This window comes from Tasmannia lanceolata, unplaced genomic scaffold, assembly GCF_043159265.1.
Source record: "Tasmannia lanceolata isolate RefF3 unplaced genomic scaffold, GAP_Taslan_0.1 ptg000015l, whole genome shotgun sequence".
Classification (NCBI taxonomy): domain Eukaryota; kingdom Viridiplantae; phylum Streptophyta; class Magnoliopsida; order Canellales; family Winteraceae; genus Tasmannia; species Tasmannia lanceolata.
Genome location: NW_027518692.1, coordinates 37,907,113 through 37,922,528, shown reverse-complemented (window position 1 = coordinate 37,922,528; position 15,416 = coordinate 37,907,113). Strand labels below are relative to the sequence as shown.

The 15,416-nt window shown below is 39.1% G+C and overlaps 1 protein-coding gene across 5 annotated transcripts; it reads left to right on the top strand.

Annotated features, from left to right (window-relative positions):
* The first annotated feature begins 3,540 nt into the window (after nt 1-3,540).
* Nucleotides 3,541-14,023, top strand: LOC143847092 (glucan endo-1,3-beta-glucosidase 4-like). 5 transcript variants are annotated; one of them, XM_077355770.1, is made up of 6 exons: nt 3,541-3,691; nt 3,888-4,035; nt 10,655-10,782; nt 11,246-12,499; nt 13,510-13,537; nt 13,615-14,023. In XM_077355770.1, exons 3-6 carry the CDS (start codon nt 10,716-10,718, stop codon nt 13,745-13,747), a joined length of 1,482 nt encoding a protein of 493 aa, XP_077211885.1. In that variant the 5' UTR covers nt 3,541-3,691; nt 3,888-4,035; nt 10,655-10,715; the 3' UTR covers nt 13,748-14,023. The 5 variants fall into 5 exon arrangements, with proteins under 5 accessions (XP_077211885.1, XP_077211886.1, XP_077211888.1 ...); XM_077355771.1 differs by having other exon boundaries at nt 3,888-4,064; XM_077355773.1 differs by having other exon boundaries at nt 3,574-3,691; nt 3,893-4,035.
* The last annotated feature ends 1,393 nt before the right edge of the window (nt 14,024-15,416 follow it).

The window sequence follows — 15,416 nt, the reverse complement described above, 5'->3', positions numbered from 1 at the left end:
ATGGTGGATTTTGTCTTCAAGTGTCCACTTTGGTGTTGGGCCAGACTACCATATTGGCCATTCTGTTGTTTTGAGAGGAATGTAAAACAGTAAAAATATGGCTTGCATTTGGAAAATTTAATTTGATTTTATCCTTTTTTTTTTTTTTTTTTTTTTTTTTTTAGCACAACCAAATGGACACTCAAGCCATGTCTGTTAACCATGATTTTTTTTCCATGGTAAATTGTTTTTTAAGTGGTGAGAAAGGAGTAGTGTCAAAGTTTGTGTGTACCATCTTTTCCCCTTCTGTCTCTCTCCTTGTCATTATGCTATTTGGTAAGGTGGTTTGGAATTTTGATGATAGCAATATTCCCCTAGGCAAGAAATCAACAAATGGAAAATGAATTTCTCTCAAAACATTCCTAGCAAAGGGAAGTGGAAAAGGGGAAATTTTTTTTCTTAGCAAACTTTAGAAAAAACAAAATTAGAACTGATACTCGCAGCCCTTTTTATTATGATATTTCCACCCTTTTCTTATTTTAAGCATCTCTCGTTAGCTGTTACAACCAACAAGCTGTTAGATATATAATCGATCACCCAACCTGAGAAGTTTATAAATTAAACAGAGATGGGGTGCTAATACGAACATCATTCTCAGAAGTTGGAAGTTAAGAAAGTTTTTGTTGTGATACTGTTCGCGGGCTTTTCTTCTTAGCATGAATCAAAATAACGAAAATGTAATGCAAAATTAAAGAAAACGGGATTTGGGTCATTTGAAATGTACAAATAAAAAAGCACTTATTAAGATAATTTGAAAAGTACAACCTAATCAGAAACATTTTATGAAAAGGATGTAGAATTTGGAAAAAAATTTCATTGATGATCGAGTCAACGGGATCCATTTAGCAGGGGTATTGGATTCAAGTCTGTTGGAGTTCCACGCAAAAGCAAAGAGTCTCACATTGGTAAAGTGATGGGGGTGGGGATGGGTTAGAAGGGAATGTGCACCCTCCCTCTAATGGCTAGCTTTTAGGGGTGAGTTCTATCAGGTTTAATTCCCTACAAATGGTATCAGAGCTGGGGTGTGGTAACTCCGGGAAAGATCTCGGTAACCCCGGTATGCCTCCGAGTACGGTGGAATTCTCTCGGAGAAGATCTCGTGGTTCCACGTAGCCGCCGCGTGGGGGAGATTGTTGGAGTTCCACACAAAAGCAAATAGTCCCACATCGGTAAAGTGATGGGGATGGGGCTTTGTTATAAGGGAATGGGCACCCTCCCTCTAATGGCTAGCTTTTAGGGGTGAGTCTACCTAGGGGTGGACATGGTTCCGGTTCGAACCGAGGAACTGAACCGAACCGAACCGGCACATATGGTTCGGTTCGGTTCGGTTCCATATTTATATGGTTCGGTTCTGGTTCTGATATCCTGGAACCGATGGAAATTCGGTTCGGTTCTGGGTTTGGGATCCCGGAACCGAAAACCGAACCGAGAACCGACCTTCTCCTTAAAACTCAATGCCTCATCGCTTGATAAAATCACCCCACCCCCTTTTAATTCACCCCTCTTTAACGTGTTGCTTTGCCTTTAAAATTTTAATTCACCCCCCAAATTTGTGCTTTATTATTCCAAATTTGTGCATGTTTGTAGGTCATATATAATTTTTGCATTGCCTAAATTTGTGCAAATTTGTGCCTGATTATTCCAAATTCGTACATGTTAGTCTTTGTAGTTCATATATAAACAGGACCGAACCGATTACAAATACGTTTAGGCAAAATATCTACATTTGGTGAAGGTCGGGTAAATCCAGAACCGAAGCGATTATATATGGTTCTGGTTCGGTTCGGTTCCAAACATATATGGTTCGGTTTTGGTTCCAATTTCAGGGAACCGATTATATATGGTTCGGTTCTCGGTATACCCCAAAACCGAACCGAACCGAACCATGTCCACCCCTAGTTCTACCCGGTTAAATTTCCAACAAAGTCCTTCAACATGCAAAATGATAAAGACAACTTATATTTGCACTACCATGTTTTGATATTGACACAAACTCACCTTGTCTTTTCCTTTTTAATTGGCTTCCTTTAGCTTTTGTGAATTGTAATAGCTTTTGATGGCTGGTTAAAAAATAAAAGACAAGGTGAGTTTGTGTCATTATGAAAACATGGTAGTGCAAATATCATTAGCGAAAATATCTATACTTAGAAGGGTTACATCCGCATACCTACCGCTTCAACTAATAAGAACCTGGCCATGATATTTACGCCCCTTTTGATCACCATGGACACCCAGCGTCAGTGTTTCAATGGCAAAAGGGGGACTAATGTACTCTATCTCAGAAAAATCTAGTGGCTTTGATTGCAAAGTGCACTGGCAAATGGGTGTCCCCGGTGATAAAAAGGGGTGTAAATATCATTTCCCAAAAACTTCCCTCGTGATAAAAGGGAAAAGATGCCGTGAGAAGCGTCATTAGAAGTTTCTCCTGGACCCAACCACATGATGTAATTCCAGCCCATAAATGGAAATGTAATAGTCCGATAATTTTCCTTATGAGATAAAGTGGATGAGCCTTATGATCATGATTCATTTCAAATCAGACATACCATCAAAATGTCCTAAGGCCTACAATTAGGGCTGATGGTTGCAGAGAAGAGAAGAGGAGGGTGTAATCGAAATAAGAAGCTAGAAAATAAAATATTGCTTGGCTTTTAAAAGGATTATTAAATGTTGGAAGAGGCTTTGACGCTTTGTTCTTCAACCTTCCAAGCTTACCTACTCAAAAAATAATAATAATAATAATAATAATTATTATTATTATTATTATTAAATGTTACAAAAATAACCCTCATTATTAAACATAAATGAACAAGAATCTGAACAGTATTTTCGCCCATTGGCACCCTCCATTCGGATCTTCTAGGACGCTTCGTCTTATATAATTTAAGACCTTAGGATGTGGATCCAACGGATACTATAATTCATCGGACAATCAACCCCTACCAAGTGCATGGCCTAGATGAAGCTTCTCATATGAATTTTTTCACAAATTTTCATTCCTCAATTTGTAATGGGAAATGTTATCAGCACTACTGTATTTTGATGATCGCACTCCTCACTTTATTAAAAGTACGGTATGGTCCGCACCATAGGATGATCCAAACTGTCTATTAGATGGGGCCACAGCCTCAATAGGTTGTGCCCTAAAAATCATTTCCATTGGTTGATCCTAACCCTCCGATCTATAGAGGATTAGAATCAACCCTATAACATTCAGTCCATCTACATATCGGAGGGTTAGGATCAACTAATGGAAATGATTTTTGGGGCACAACCTATTTAGGCTGTGGCCCATCTAATGGACGGTTTGGATCATCCTATGGTGCTGGTCATACCATACTTCTAATAAAGTGAGGAGTGCGATCATCAAAATACAGCAGTGCTGATCACATTTCCCTTTGTAAATTGACTTGAATTTGAAACTTGATTTGTGATCTTTTGGAAGTATCATACAAAATGGAGAGGAGAAATACCATCCCCTGCTTTTTAGTCACTTTTCCACGCATATTTTTTGGTTCCCCCATTGGCCATTACATGATTTTTTAAACTTTAGCCGAACAAACATGGGATAGAGACTTTTAGATTAAGAAAAAGAAACAAGAGAAAGTCCTCTCCAAACCAGTGTTTACCGACCAACCCATGCAAATGGCAGGTTAGATTTCCCATAGCTTATATAAAATACGCGAAAGTAGAAGACTTCTTTTATAAATGTAGAAAATTTCTGACTGTTTTTTCTCTCTGCAGAAGAAATAAAACCATATCTATCCACCTGATTTTTTTGCCCAGCATTTCGGCTATTATTCTTTTTTATGTTTCCTTAAACAGCTTTGCTTTAAATTTCATTTAAGGTTAGAACCTGCTCTCCTTCCTTGTGAGGCAACGGCACATGAAGCATTACTTTTGGGCTTCTAGAATCGGTTGAGATGGGTTTTGGGGGTTTTTGAAGGGTTTTGAAGGATAGCTTTATTTCTTGCCCTGTTTGGAGTTTGGGAACAGGTGCTTTCTCCCTCTGCTTCTACTTTTCTGTAAGTGGGTATTTATGTTGGTGATCTGTTCTTCATTTCTGGCATCTGGGTTGTTAGAATTAGGTGTCATTTTGGTTTACTGTATTTTCTTTAAATTTTGATGCTTTACTGGTTCTTTTTCTTTTTTCTAACTAGGTATTTATGTTGGTTTTCTGTTCTTCATTTCTGGCATCTGGGTTGTTAGAATTGGGTGTTTATTCATTTTGGTTAACTTTATTTTCTTTTCAATTTGATGCTCTGTGGTTCTCTGCTATGTTTGTTTATGTAAAATGGAAGAGGCTATATGTTTAGGACATTCAGTTGTATGAAGCTTGGAGTTATCTGTAAGTCTGTGTAGTACGCTTAAGGATTCCAAAAGAAGGAACTTTTTTTTTTTTTTTTGTTTAATCATGATCACAATTTTATTAAATAATAATGGCCTTCATGTGTCCCCCACCCCACCCACAAATTAAAAAAAAAAAAAAAAACTCGTTCCAGGCATGGGGTATATTTGTTGAATAAAAGAATGTGTACCATTGACCAGACGAGAGATCTGAAAAATCAAAATGGAAAGCCTTTTTCTTGCTTCGCTTACATGCTTGTTCTATAAGTTGACTACTCTATTGGTGAATACTCCTTAATGTCATATACTGGATGCTCGAGGCTCCCCCAATTGGTGTACTTCAGGGGGTAAGGATTGCCCCATATAAAATGATTCCATAGAAGTCTAGCAGCTCCTAATTTGGCTAAGCGATCAGCCAAATCATTGGCACTTCTAGGAACAAGAGAAAAAGAGCAAACACTAAACAAACACATATCTTTTATTTCATCCACAAGATTAGCAAGTCTCCATGGACCATCGCCAATCCCTTTAGTCCACAAGACTGTGTTAGAGGAATCGCTTTCCACTCCCAATCTACCTTCCATTTGTCTGAAGAAAATTGTCAAATCCTTGATGAAGTGAGCGAACCTCAGCTTCTGTAGACTCTGTAACACCGATAGGGCCTGCAAAGGTAAAGATGATATCGCCTGAGCAATTCCTAAAAATGCCTCCAAAAGAAGGGACTTAATGAGAGGAATTCTATCATATGCTTGATTCTTGCTAGAATATGTAGTGTGGATTTCTATCATATACTAGATGTGTGGATTTCCATGTTGCTTATTAGAAATCGGTTGCAAAATGTTCAAGAGCAACTAATTGCAAGGTAGTGAGGTACTTGTTCAGGTTGAAACCATCCATCCATGATACTTTGGAAATCGAAACATTTGCGACTGTTTCTGAGGCTCAAGTAAAAGCCTAAGCTATTGAAGAAATCCAGAAGAGGGTTCCGTTTAGACCTCCATTTCTCGGAAACAATAGACCATCTCTCTCTCCAGCCCCAAGTTGCGTCAAAAAAATCCGTATCAAGGTAATTTTCAGTCCTCGTTGAGGTTGGTTGATTGCATGAGATGTTTTCCTTGAATAAGCGCTTGTCCCGCACTTACTGTTATCAGGGATATCTTGCCCCAGATTATTTGTCACCTGTTTGTTGACACTGTCTGCTAACTTGGAATTATTCCTATCTACTGTTTGTTTGAATTTTTACTATTAAGGAGTTAGTTTTTTCTCTTGTTTGATTAATACTGTACTATCTTGGACTAACCCATGTATTGCCAGGGTGACTGCACTATTTTCATTTGAGGGGGGAAGATTCTAGAAGGTTTATCCTAGAAATAGGGTGCCTCCAACCCTTTAGGAACTACGATGGGGCATCACCTAGCAGGCGATCAATCAATAGTAGAGCTAGAACAGAAGGTAATAGAAACTCAGGAGGAATTTTACAACTCTTAGTTATCCCATGAAGATTCTAAGCTAGAATGTGCGAGGGTTAGGCCCCTTTGAAAAGATCACCCATTGCAAGAAAGTTTTGAGGCAACAAAAACCTCAAATCCTGAATCTTCATGAAACTAAGCTGAGGGGCATTAATAGATCAACCTTAAGAAGTCTCGGGGGCAAAATCTTCCTTCAATCCTCCTCTTTGGACTCTGAGGGTGTAGGAGGAGGGATCTTGGTGGCATGTGATACTTGATTTTTTCTCCGATGGATGATATAATTTGTTCTTTTCAGTTTCAGTTTTGCTCAAACATTTTAACGATGCCTCTATTTGGATTTTCTCAGGATTGTGTAGGCCAGTGGCGGATCACAACAAATTCGGGGCGGAACTGGACTTGGTTAGAAGAAAGTGGGGTTACCTGTTGTGTATTTGAAGGGAATTTAGTGCCACTAGATTTATTGAAGGATTAGATGCAAAAGGATTACCCCTAGTGTGCTTAGCCTTCTCAGAACTTGTTAATAAAAATGAATTATTGGAACTCCATCTGGTGGGACTCGCTTCAATTGTGCTGGAAATTAAAGCACAAGTAGATTGGACTGCCTCCTCTTGTGTCCCCAATGGGGTTCATCTTCTGGATTCGACAATATATTCTTAGGGTTCGACTCGTTTTGGTTCGAGATTGCGTGGTTGGAAGAATTAGGGATGAATGAAAATATAAAAGATTGGTGGAGGAAGGCTTATATTTTTGGTCCGACGGATGTAAGATTGGTAGAAAAAGGAAATTGTATCGATATGGATATCGTAAAATCAAACTAAGAAAGCAGAGCTTTTCATTATAATTAAGGAGATTGATAGTAAGGAATATAAGGGCCCCACGTCAGAGGAGGGTGCGAAGGAGAGGGAGAAAAGCTTGGAAGAATGCGATAGAGTAATCATGTAGGAAGAGATACATGTAGAAAGAGATATATTGGAAACAAAGATCTAGATCCAAGTGGCTAAAAGAAAGTGACAAATATACTGCTTATTTTCATGATATTGCTACTATTAGAAAAAGAGGTGATGGAACTCAATCTTGAACCACATATGAGTCCAGGTGCAATAACGAGGAGGCTAGAAGAGTTTGTGAGTTACTAAAAATCTTTGTATGCTTCTGAGTGATCTTGGTTCCCTACGACAGAAGGGATAGACTCTGATCAGCTTGACATAAGAGATAGTGCTGTGCTAGAGGAAGCTTTTAATGAAGAGGAAGTTAGTGATGGTTTTTTCTCTTTGAAAGAGGGTCGATCCCCTGGGCCAAATGAGTTCTGTTTTGCTTTTGCTTTTTCTTTTTGTTTTTTTTACCAATTGTTCCAGCAATCGGTGAAGTAAGACTTGCTGTTTTTTGGAGAGATTGTCATTAGTCTCTGGAGTTGAACAAAAGCGCGAGGGATACATTTGTTGCTCTCATACCTAGAAGGATGGGGCAGCTACATTTTTATACCTCCGCCCTATCAGTCTGGTGGGTTGGGTGTAGTGTGTACAAGGTGTTGGCAAAGGTTATGGCTAATCGAGTTAAAAATATTTTGACTAGAGCTGTTTCTAGTAATCAAGTGCTTTCATTCAAGGTAGATATATATTTGGATGGTTTATTGGTCGCCAACGTGATGATTGAATACTATGCTCATAATTCTATCAAGAGGGTGATTTGTAAAGTTCATATGGGAAAAGTGTATGATAGTGTAATGAGATTGCTTGGACTGCACCATTTGTCGAATGGGATTTGGCAACAAATGACGCTCTTGGATTAAAAGTTCTTTTCTACTTAGTTCTCCATTCTTATCAATGGATCCAAGAGGCTTTTTAAACTATTCTTATGGTCTTAAACTTAGAATTAGGAATCTTTCTCATGGGCGCCGCTCCCGTGTTAGAACCGTGGCTCGGCGCTCCTTAGGACGGGAACCGCTCCCACCCATGGCTCTCCCGAAGAGACGAGAATCGCTCCCACAACGCTCCTAACCTGCTCTTATTACTCCACCAGTCCCACCATTACCAACTTCCTTGCATCAAAATCCTTCAACTCCTCAAAGTACTCCATTGGAGCATGCACAAAGGCGTCTTCGGAAGGCACGAGGAAATAGGACACAAAGTGAAGATGGTTAGAAATTACTACTTTTTGATGTACTTAACATTTGAAAAATACATGTGAAGATGGCCATAAATTATTATTTTTTAATGTACTTGAATTTTGAAAAACATATAAAGAAAATATTGCATAAATACTCCCACGACGCTCCCAACCTTAGACTCTTCTTGATCCTCGTGCTTCCCATTCCCTCCTCCGGCACCCGCTTCGTGCTTCTATGGTCTTAAACAAGGAGATTCACTCTCGCCATTACTGTTCACGATCTTGGCTAACTCTCTTAGTAGAATGTTTGATAGGGCAGGCGATGCTATTGCATAGAGGGATTCAAGTTGGGTTCTCCTAGGGTGGAAGTCACTAATTTATAGTTTACTTTGATTTTTAGCACTACCGAGGAAATAAAGTCATGAACCTAAAGGCCACGCTTCGTAGTTATGGAAGAGTGACGAGGCAAAGAACTAACTTCAGCAAATCGGTTTTGATTTGAATTAATCTCTGCAAATGAAAGTGATAGATATGAGAACTTGCTGGGTTGTATAGTGGATCAAATTCCTAGTAAATACCTGAGTCTCCCATGATGTGTTGGCAGACCTAAGAAGCGGATTTGGGACCCCTAGTCATTGAGAAAGTGTACAAATGCCTTTCATCCTTGAAGAGAAACCTTACCTCACTAGGCAGAAGGATTACTTTAATAATTTTTGTCTTGTTTAATCTTCTCATGTATTACATTTCTCATGTTTAATGCTCTATTAGGGCTGTCCATCTCTTACAGCAAAATCAATGCAACTTTCTTTGGGTAGATTCCATAGAGAGGAGAAGATTCCATCTTGTCAAGTAGAATGAAGTTTGTGGACCTAAAAGATCTGGGGTATGGAATTCTCAACATTAGGATCATGAATAATGTGTTGTTGGCCAAATGGATTTGGAGATTTCGAGAGGATAGGTTCCATTTGGGGTCCAAGGTTATAGAGTAGAAGTCTGGAGCTGGCTTCAGGAATTGGATACCATGCGAAAATTACAAGACCGTTGGGGTTACGGTGTGGAGAGATATTATGTAGTTAAGGGTCCCCTTTTTGAGAGGAGTGCACTTAAAGGATATAAAGGGAACATAATTCTTCTTCGGGGATGTCAATAGCATAATGTAAGACCTTCGATGAATATTTATCCCGGTCTTTTTGTTGTGATGTCAGATCAAGTGGTGAAAGTAAAAGATTCTTTTATCCGCATCGATAACAAGATTAATTGAAAGCTCAATTTCTGCGGGAATTTTTTTGATTGGGAGATAGAAAGGGTTGTGTTGTTTTGGAAAAATGTTGGGATCAACTTTCATCAGAAGTGGAGGGAGAGGATAAGAGGTTTTTGGATTTGGGCTACAATCAATCTTTCTACCAGCAGCTCTTGCCAACCTCAATTGTCTTGCTAGGTAACAAGGTTCAGAGGATTCCTACTCTGACTAGAGTTTGTGCTTTCAGGTTGACCGCCATTCTAAATAGGATTTAGATAGTAGACCATTTGCGAACCTGTAACATCATCATTATAGATCATTGCGCCTTGTGCCTTCAGGCCAGGGAATCCGTCGACCACATCTTCATTCATTGCAGGGTGGCCAGAGAGATTTGGTCACACAGTTTAAATCGCTTTGGTATTTCTTGGGTCTTCCCTAATCATTTTGTCGATCTCCTTGACGATTGGATCTTCCGTGGCCTGAAAGGGGAAGGACTTATGGAACCTGACCCTTCTGGCTGCTATTTGGGCAGTTTGGAAAGAAAGCAATAGACACATATTCAAGGAAAGAACCAGAATTTCCTTCAATATTTTTCAGCAGGCACTGTCACTAAAATATTCAAATGAGGCGGAAGTGATCGCCATCTTTCATGGGCATCGGCTGGTTGACAATAAAGATATCGATAACTTAAACTGTGGAAGTCGGCTCTCCAAATATGATCATATAGTTGAATGGAGTAATACCTTCCCTTGGAGATTCACCAACCCATAGATGAGATTATGGATCACATTGAGGGTCACCAACTCACCATTTGAAGTTCCAGCATGTGTGGCAGTCGACAAATAGTGATTATGATCATTTGGCCTCTTTTGGAGTGGATAGGATCTGTTTTTTTTTTTTTTTCCTTTCCCCTTGAGGCAGATTTGTATATTCCTTTTTCTTCATTGCGCCTCTTTCGTGGTTGTATGTAGACCATCTCAGTCCTTGGCGTTTGCCATTCTTTCTCCTCTAATAATTTTTTTGCTACGATTCAGGAAGAAAACGATAAACTCTTGATTCAGTCCGTAAGAAGGAAACATGGCAGTACGCCAGTACCAGCAGTATGGATCTGCTATATTTTAGTTGATGCATTTGAATTTTTTTTACTGATTTCTGAAGTAAATTTAATGGACTTTTCCTCTTCTATACTCTTTGAATCAAATCACTTGTTGTTGGTTATTTACAATCACAAACATCAATTTCAGTTGTAGTTTTTCTTTCATCTTATTACAGAAGCTGAGTAGTTTCCCGTTATAGCTTTGAAGTCAATCATAATTCACGATTGAACTTCTTTTTTTTTTTTGTCTACCTGATTCATTACTTATTTTCTATTTTTGAAGTTTAATCTTAGTAAATCAGCACCTTATTATATTTTGCATTTGCCTTACTGAATATCTAAGTTTAACAATTTCAGTTCGGATAGTGAAGAGAGAAAATACTACATGCTTTGCCTCAGTTGAAGTTCTTTGGGCGGGATGATGTGTGAAAAGTTGAGAACCAACATGTTTTTGCTCCTGATCCTCATGTTTCCCTGTATATCAGGTATTTCAGTATATTTGTTTAGCAGGTGTTAAATATTCTCTGCCGTGTCTGTGCTTTCTTTGATGCCCAATCTAATGTAAGGGTTACAAATGAGCTCTTCAACAAAGCTTCTCTTTAAGCATGCACTTGTATTGTTGAGATCTGTCCTTAATCATTGAGAGAGCTTCCAGCCTGCAGGATGAGCATTTTATAGGATTTCTGGTACTTGCTTATATTGATTTGTGAAAATTTCGGTTTGTTGACTTGAATTTTATATTTCTATCATCTCATTATCCATTCTTAACTGTTTGTATACTATATTAGACTATTAGTGCTTTTTTCATATCCCATTAATTAAGTTGTTACATCCACTGAATGACGTACTAAATTTGTACCATAGGTGTAACTCTTAATCTGTCTAGTTCTTTTTGGTTGGTTATCTTTTCTGCAGAATGCTAATGAGTCATGTTTTCAAACTCCATAGGTGCATTCATAGGGATGAACGTTGGCACCAATCTTTCCAACATGCCTGTGGCAGCTAATGTGGTGGAAATCCTGCAAGCCCAAAAGATCACTCACATTCGCCTCTTTAACGCAGATAATCGGATGCTAAGTGCTCTTGCTAACACCGGAATTGAGGTCATGGTCGGGGTTACCAATGACGAACTTCTAAGAATTGGAGAATCCCGGTCAGCAGCCGCAGATTGGGTCAACCGAAATGTCGCCGCTTTCTTACCGGCAACGAATATTACAGCCATTGCTGTTGGCAGTGAGGTCCTGACTACAATCCCCAACGCCGCGCTTGTTCTCCTTCCAGCCATTCAGTTCCTTCAGTCTGCTCTTGTGGCCTCTAATTTAAATTTTCAGGTGAAAATTTCAAGCCCCCAATCAATGGACATGATCCCTAAACCTTTCCCTCCATCCACAGCCACATTCAATTCCACATGGAATAATATTACATACCCATTTCTTCAGTTTTTGAAGAACACAAATTCTTTTTTCATGTTAAATGCCCAACCATATTATGGGTACATCAATGGAAATGGTATATTCCCACTTGATTATGCCCTTTTTCGGCCACTCTCTTCAACAAAGCAGATTGTTGACGCCAACACACTTTTCCACTACAATAGCATGTTCGATGCCATAGTTGATGCCGCCTATTATTCGATACAAGCCCTCAATTTTTCTGGGATCCCAGTCCTTGTAACTGAATCCGGATGGCCTTGGCTTGGTGGGGCCAATGAGCCTGATGCCACAATTGACAATGCAGTGGTCTACAACAGTAACCTGATCACACGTGTGAGCAACAATTCAGGCACCCCGAGTCAGCCATCCATGCCCATAAGTACATACATATATGAGCTCTTCAATGAGGATTTGCAACCGGGACCCACGTCCAAGAAGAACTGGGGAGTGTTCTTTCCAAATGGGACTGCTGTTTATAGTCTAGCTTTCAACGGTAATGTGGTTGCTCGGGGAAACTCGTCCGGAGTTGGAGTCTTCTGTGTGGCCAGTAGTAATGCTACCAATGATGGACTTTTGAATGGTTTAAATTGGGCTTGTGGGCCCGGGAATGCAAATTGCAGTGCCATTCAATCTGGGCAGCCATGTTATAGTCCCGACACTACTCGGAACCATGCTTCCTATGCCTACAATGATTATTTCCACAGAACGCAGGCAACTGGGGGAACCTGTGACTTTGGTGGTACAGCCATGATTACCTCATCTAATCCCAGTGAGTTCTATATTCTTCTTTGAATATTATTTTTTGAATATTTATGAAGGGAATTTTTTGAATATTTTCGGATTCCAATACTTCAGGATTCTCTGAGAGCTTCTAGATCCCTTTTATTTGTTATTTCTGAATACTACTACCACAACTTTACAATTACCATATGTTTTGAGTTTTACCCATCTTAATTTTAAGTTTCTTAAATGGAAATAAAGTATTATATCTACTTAACCTATTATAGTATTCAATATATTACTAGTTATAACCATGGTTTTAAATTTCGTTTTGGTGGCAATTTCGGTCTTGGCCGAAATCCGGTAAACATAAAAAATTATTATTTTATTATATACCAAATTTCTGCCAAAATTTTGCCAAAATTTCAGAATATTTCTATATTTTTAATAACAATAATCAATTTCTCGAAATTTCGGATTTGGCCAAATTTCAGGCTTCGATCGAGAATGAAACCTGAATTGGGGATACGTGAAACAGTCGTTTATTTCAACCAAAATTTTCGTTTAGCCCGAAATTTAAGCGATTTCACCAAAAAATCTAGATTTTTGATAAGTATTAAATACTTTCCCGAAATTTCGGTAATTTTGAACGAAATTCTATATGAGATAAAATATTCTTTTATTGTATTTCGTCCGAAATTTCAGTTTCGGTGAGGACCGAAACGCATTCCGAAACCGAAATTTGAAACCATGGTTACAACCATATTATTATGTAAACATAAAATAAAATTTGAGAATTGATTAAAATAATTTGGCGAATCCACGAATTGTTCTTTTTGAGGTTTGCCCGACACTCAGATACCCGACACGGGTTTTAGTGTATGCCTGAAACTTATATTAAAACCATTTGGGCAAGAAGCACCAGCTTCCAAAACATATAATTTGAAAATAAACTGCCCTTCACCTAATGTCATGAATTTCTATCAATTTTTTTCATTTTACATGAATTATAACTTCAGAGAAATGTCTTTCTGATTCCTTATGGGACACCCTTTGCAGGCTATGGTTCGTGCATTTTTGCGGGAAGGTGAGCACTCTACAAGTTCATTTCCAATCAATCTTCTTTCCATCTCCCTAACTCATGAACTCTAATTTTTGTGACAGCTCTGGATCAAATACAACCACTGGTGGCACATCTCCTATGCCGGACCCTTCGACCCCAGGCAAAGGAGTTTCGACTGTGAGAGTTCCCAAGATCATATTTCTGGTATCAGCCATACTTGTTTGTCTTCTCTGAGTGGGGAAATCACACCCAATTTTGCACCAATGCACAGTTGGTTAAGGCAGGACTACAGTCGCATCGAGAGTTACAGAGATGTAGGAGCTCAATTTGAAAATTCAGTTGAATAGTTTTTTTTTCTTTCTCATTCTTGAGATTGTATTTTACTTGGGTTGTATACTTCTCTAGCAGGAGATTGTTTATGCTTCCAATGGTGTCAGGAAGAAACAGTTACTGAATGTTCTCTTACCCCTTCTGGTAGAATTTCAAATGGATTTCTAAATTTTTTTTTGATGCAGCAGGATTATTTTTCATCCCACCCACCTTTGGACATGAAATACATGATCTCGACGAATCATTTGGTGCCCAGCTTTATTGTTCTAAGTTCTGGCCTATGTACAGGTGGAAGCCACCCAATGATCCAAACTGTTCAACTGCTAAGGACCCACTGTGGATGGACAGTGCCCCAAAAATATCCTCCATCAGATAATCCTTGTCTCTACCCAGTGAAGATTTTCCTGCTGGATATAAATTCTTGGCTTTTATTTTATGACCCACTAATTGTAGGGTAGGGATTCCAAAGTGGCAGATTTTAGGGCAAGTCACATGCACTGTAGGGCTCAGCAGATAAACAGTTCAGATCTTTGAAACTGTGGACCCATCTGTAAATTTGCCTGCTTGTATTATTCATTGTAGAATATCTTGTTGTTTTCTAGTAATTTCTTTGATATCTGAAGGTGAAAATTCATCCCACCTAAATTCGGTTTCGATAGAGACCAAAACCGAAATTTAAATCCATGCTTTGATGTGCTATATTAAACTGGTAGCATCTGTTATTTTACTTTGCCAAGGTGGGTTAGCATGTGTTAGATGATCCAAACCGTTCATCTGGGGGCCGCCCTTGAGTGGGTCATGTGCCAATAGTCTGCATTATTCAAACAATTGCAATCGTCAAACTGGAGGCATGAAAAATGGCATGGAGGCATGAAAACTGGGGCCCATCCATGGTGGGTGCAGCAGATGCACTCTTCATATCATTGGCAAGCTGGTCCCACCACCTATACATTTGTCAGCTTCTAAAACTCTGTTTGTGTTGCATTTTGACAACAGATTGTGACACTCAAACTGATTATTGAACTCAATTGAGTCCAATAATCAGTTCTGGAGTTGTAATCCTTGTCAAAATCCAAAACAAACACAGCCTAAAGGGGTCACTTTTACGTTCCTTCCAAAAAGTCACTTATCGGGCTTAACTTCTGTGCCGTTTGTGTGATCGGATCCGTTGATCCAAACTGGGCTGCCTAGATACCATCCACAACACATTGATTGGATGATTCAAGGCCCTGATTCACAATTGATAGTAAAAGTGACTTTCTGCTTAGCTGCTCTTATATTAGAACTGCACGGGTGCTCTCGGCTCACACCGAATCATAAATCACGATTGTAACGTGGACTTGGAGGGCGTAGTTTCACAATGCGTTTTATATGTTATGTGGGCCTGAACTCTGAAGTCCGGTATATTTCAAAAAGTACGGTGTGGCCCACTTCATAGGATGATCCAAACCGTTCATGTTCTGGCCCACAACATAAATAGGCCCTACCCATTGGATCATTTCTATAAGATGATCCAAACACTGGGATCTTAGAGGGACCACAATATACCAACCCCTATAGATTGGAGGGCTAG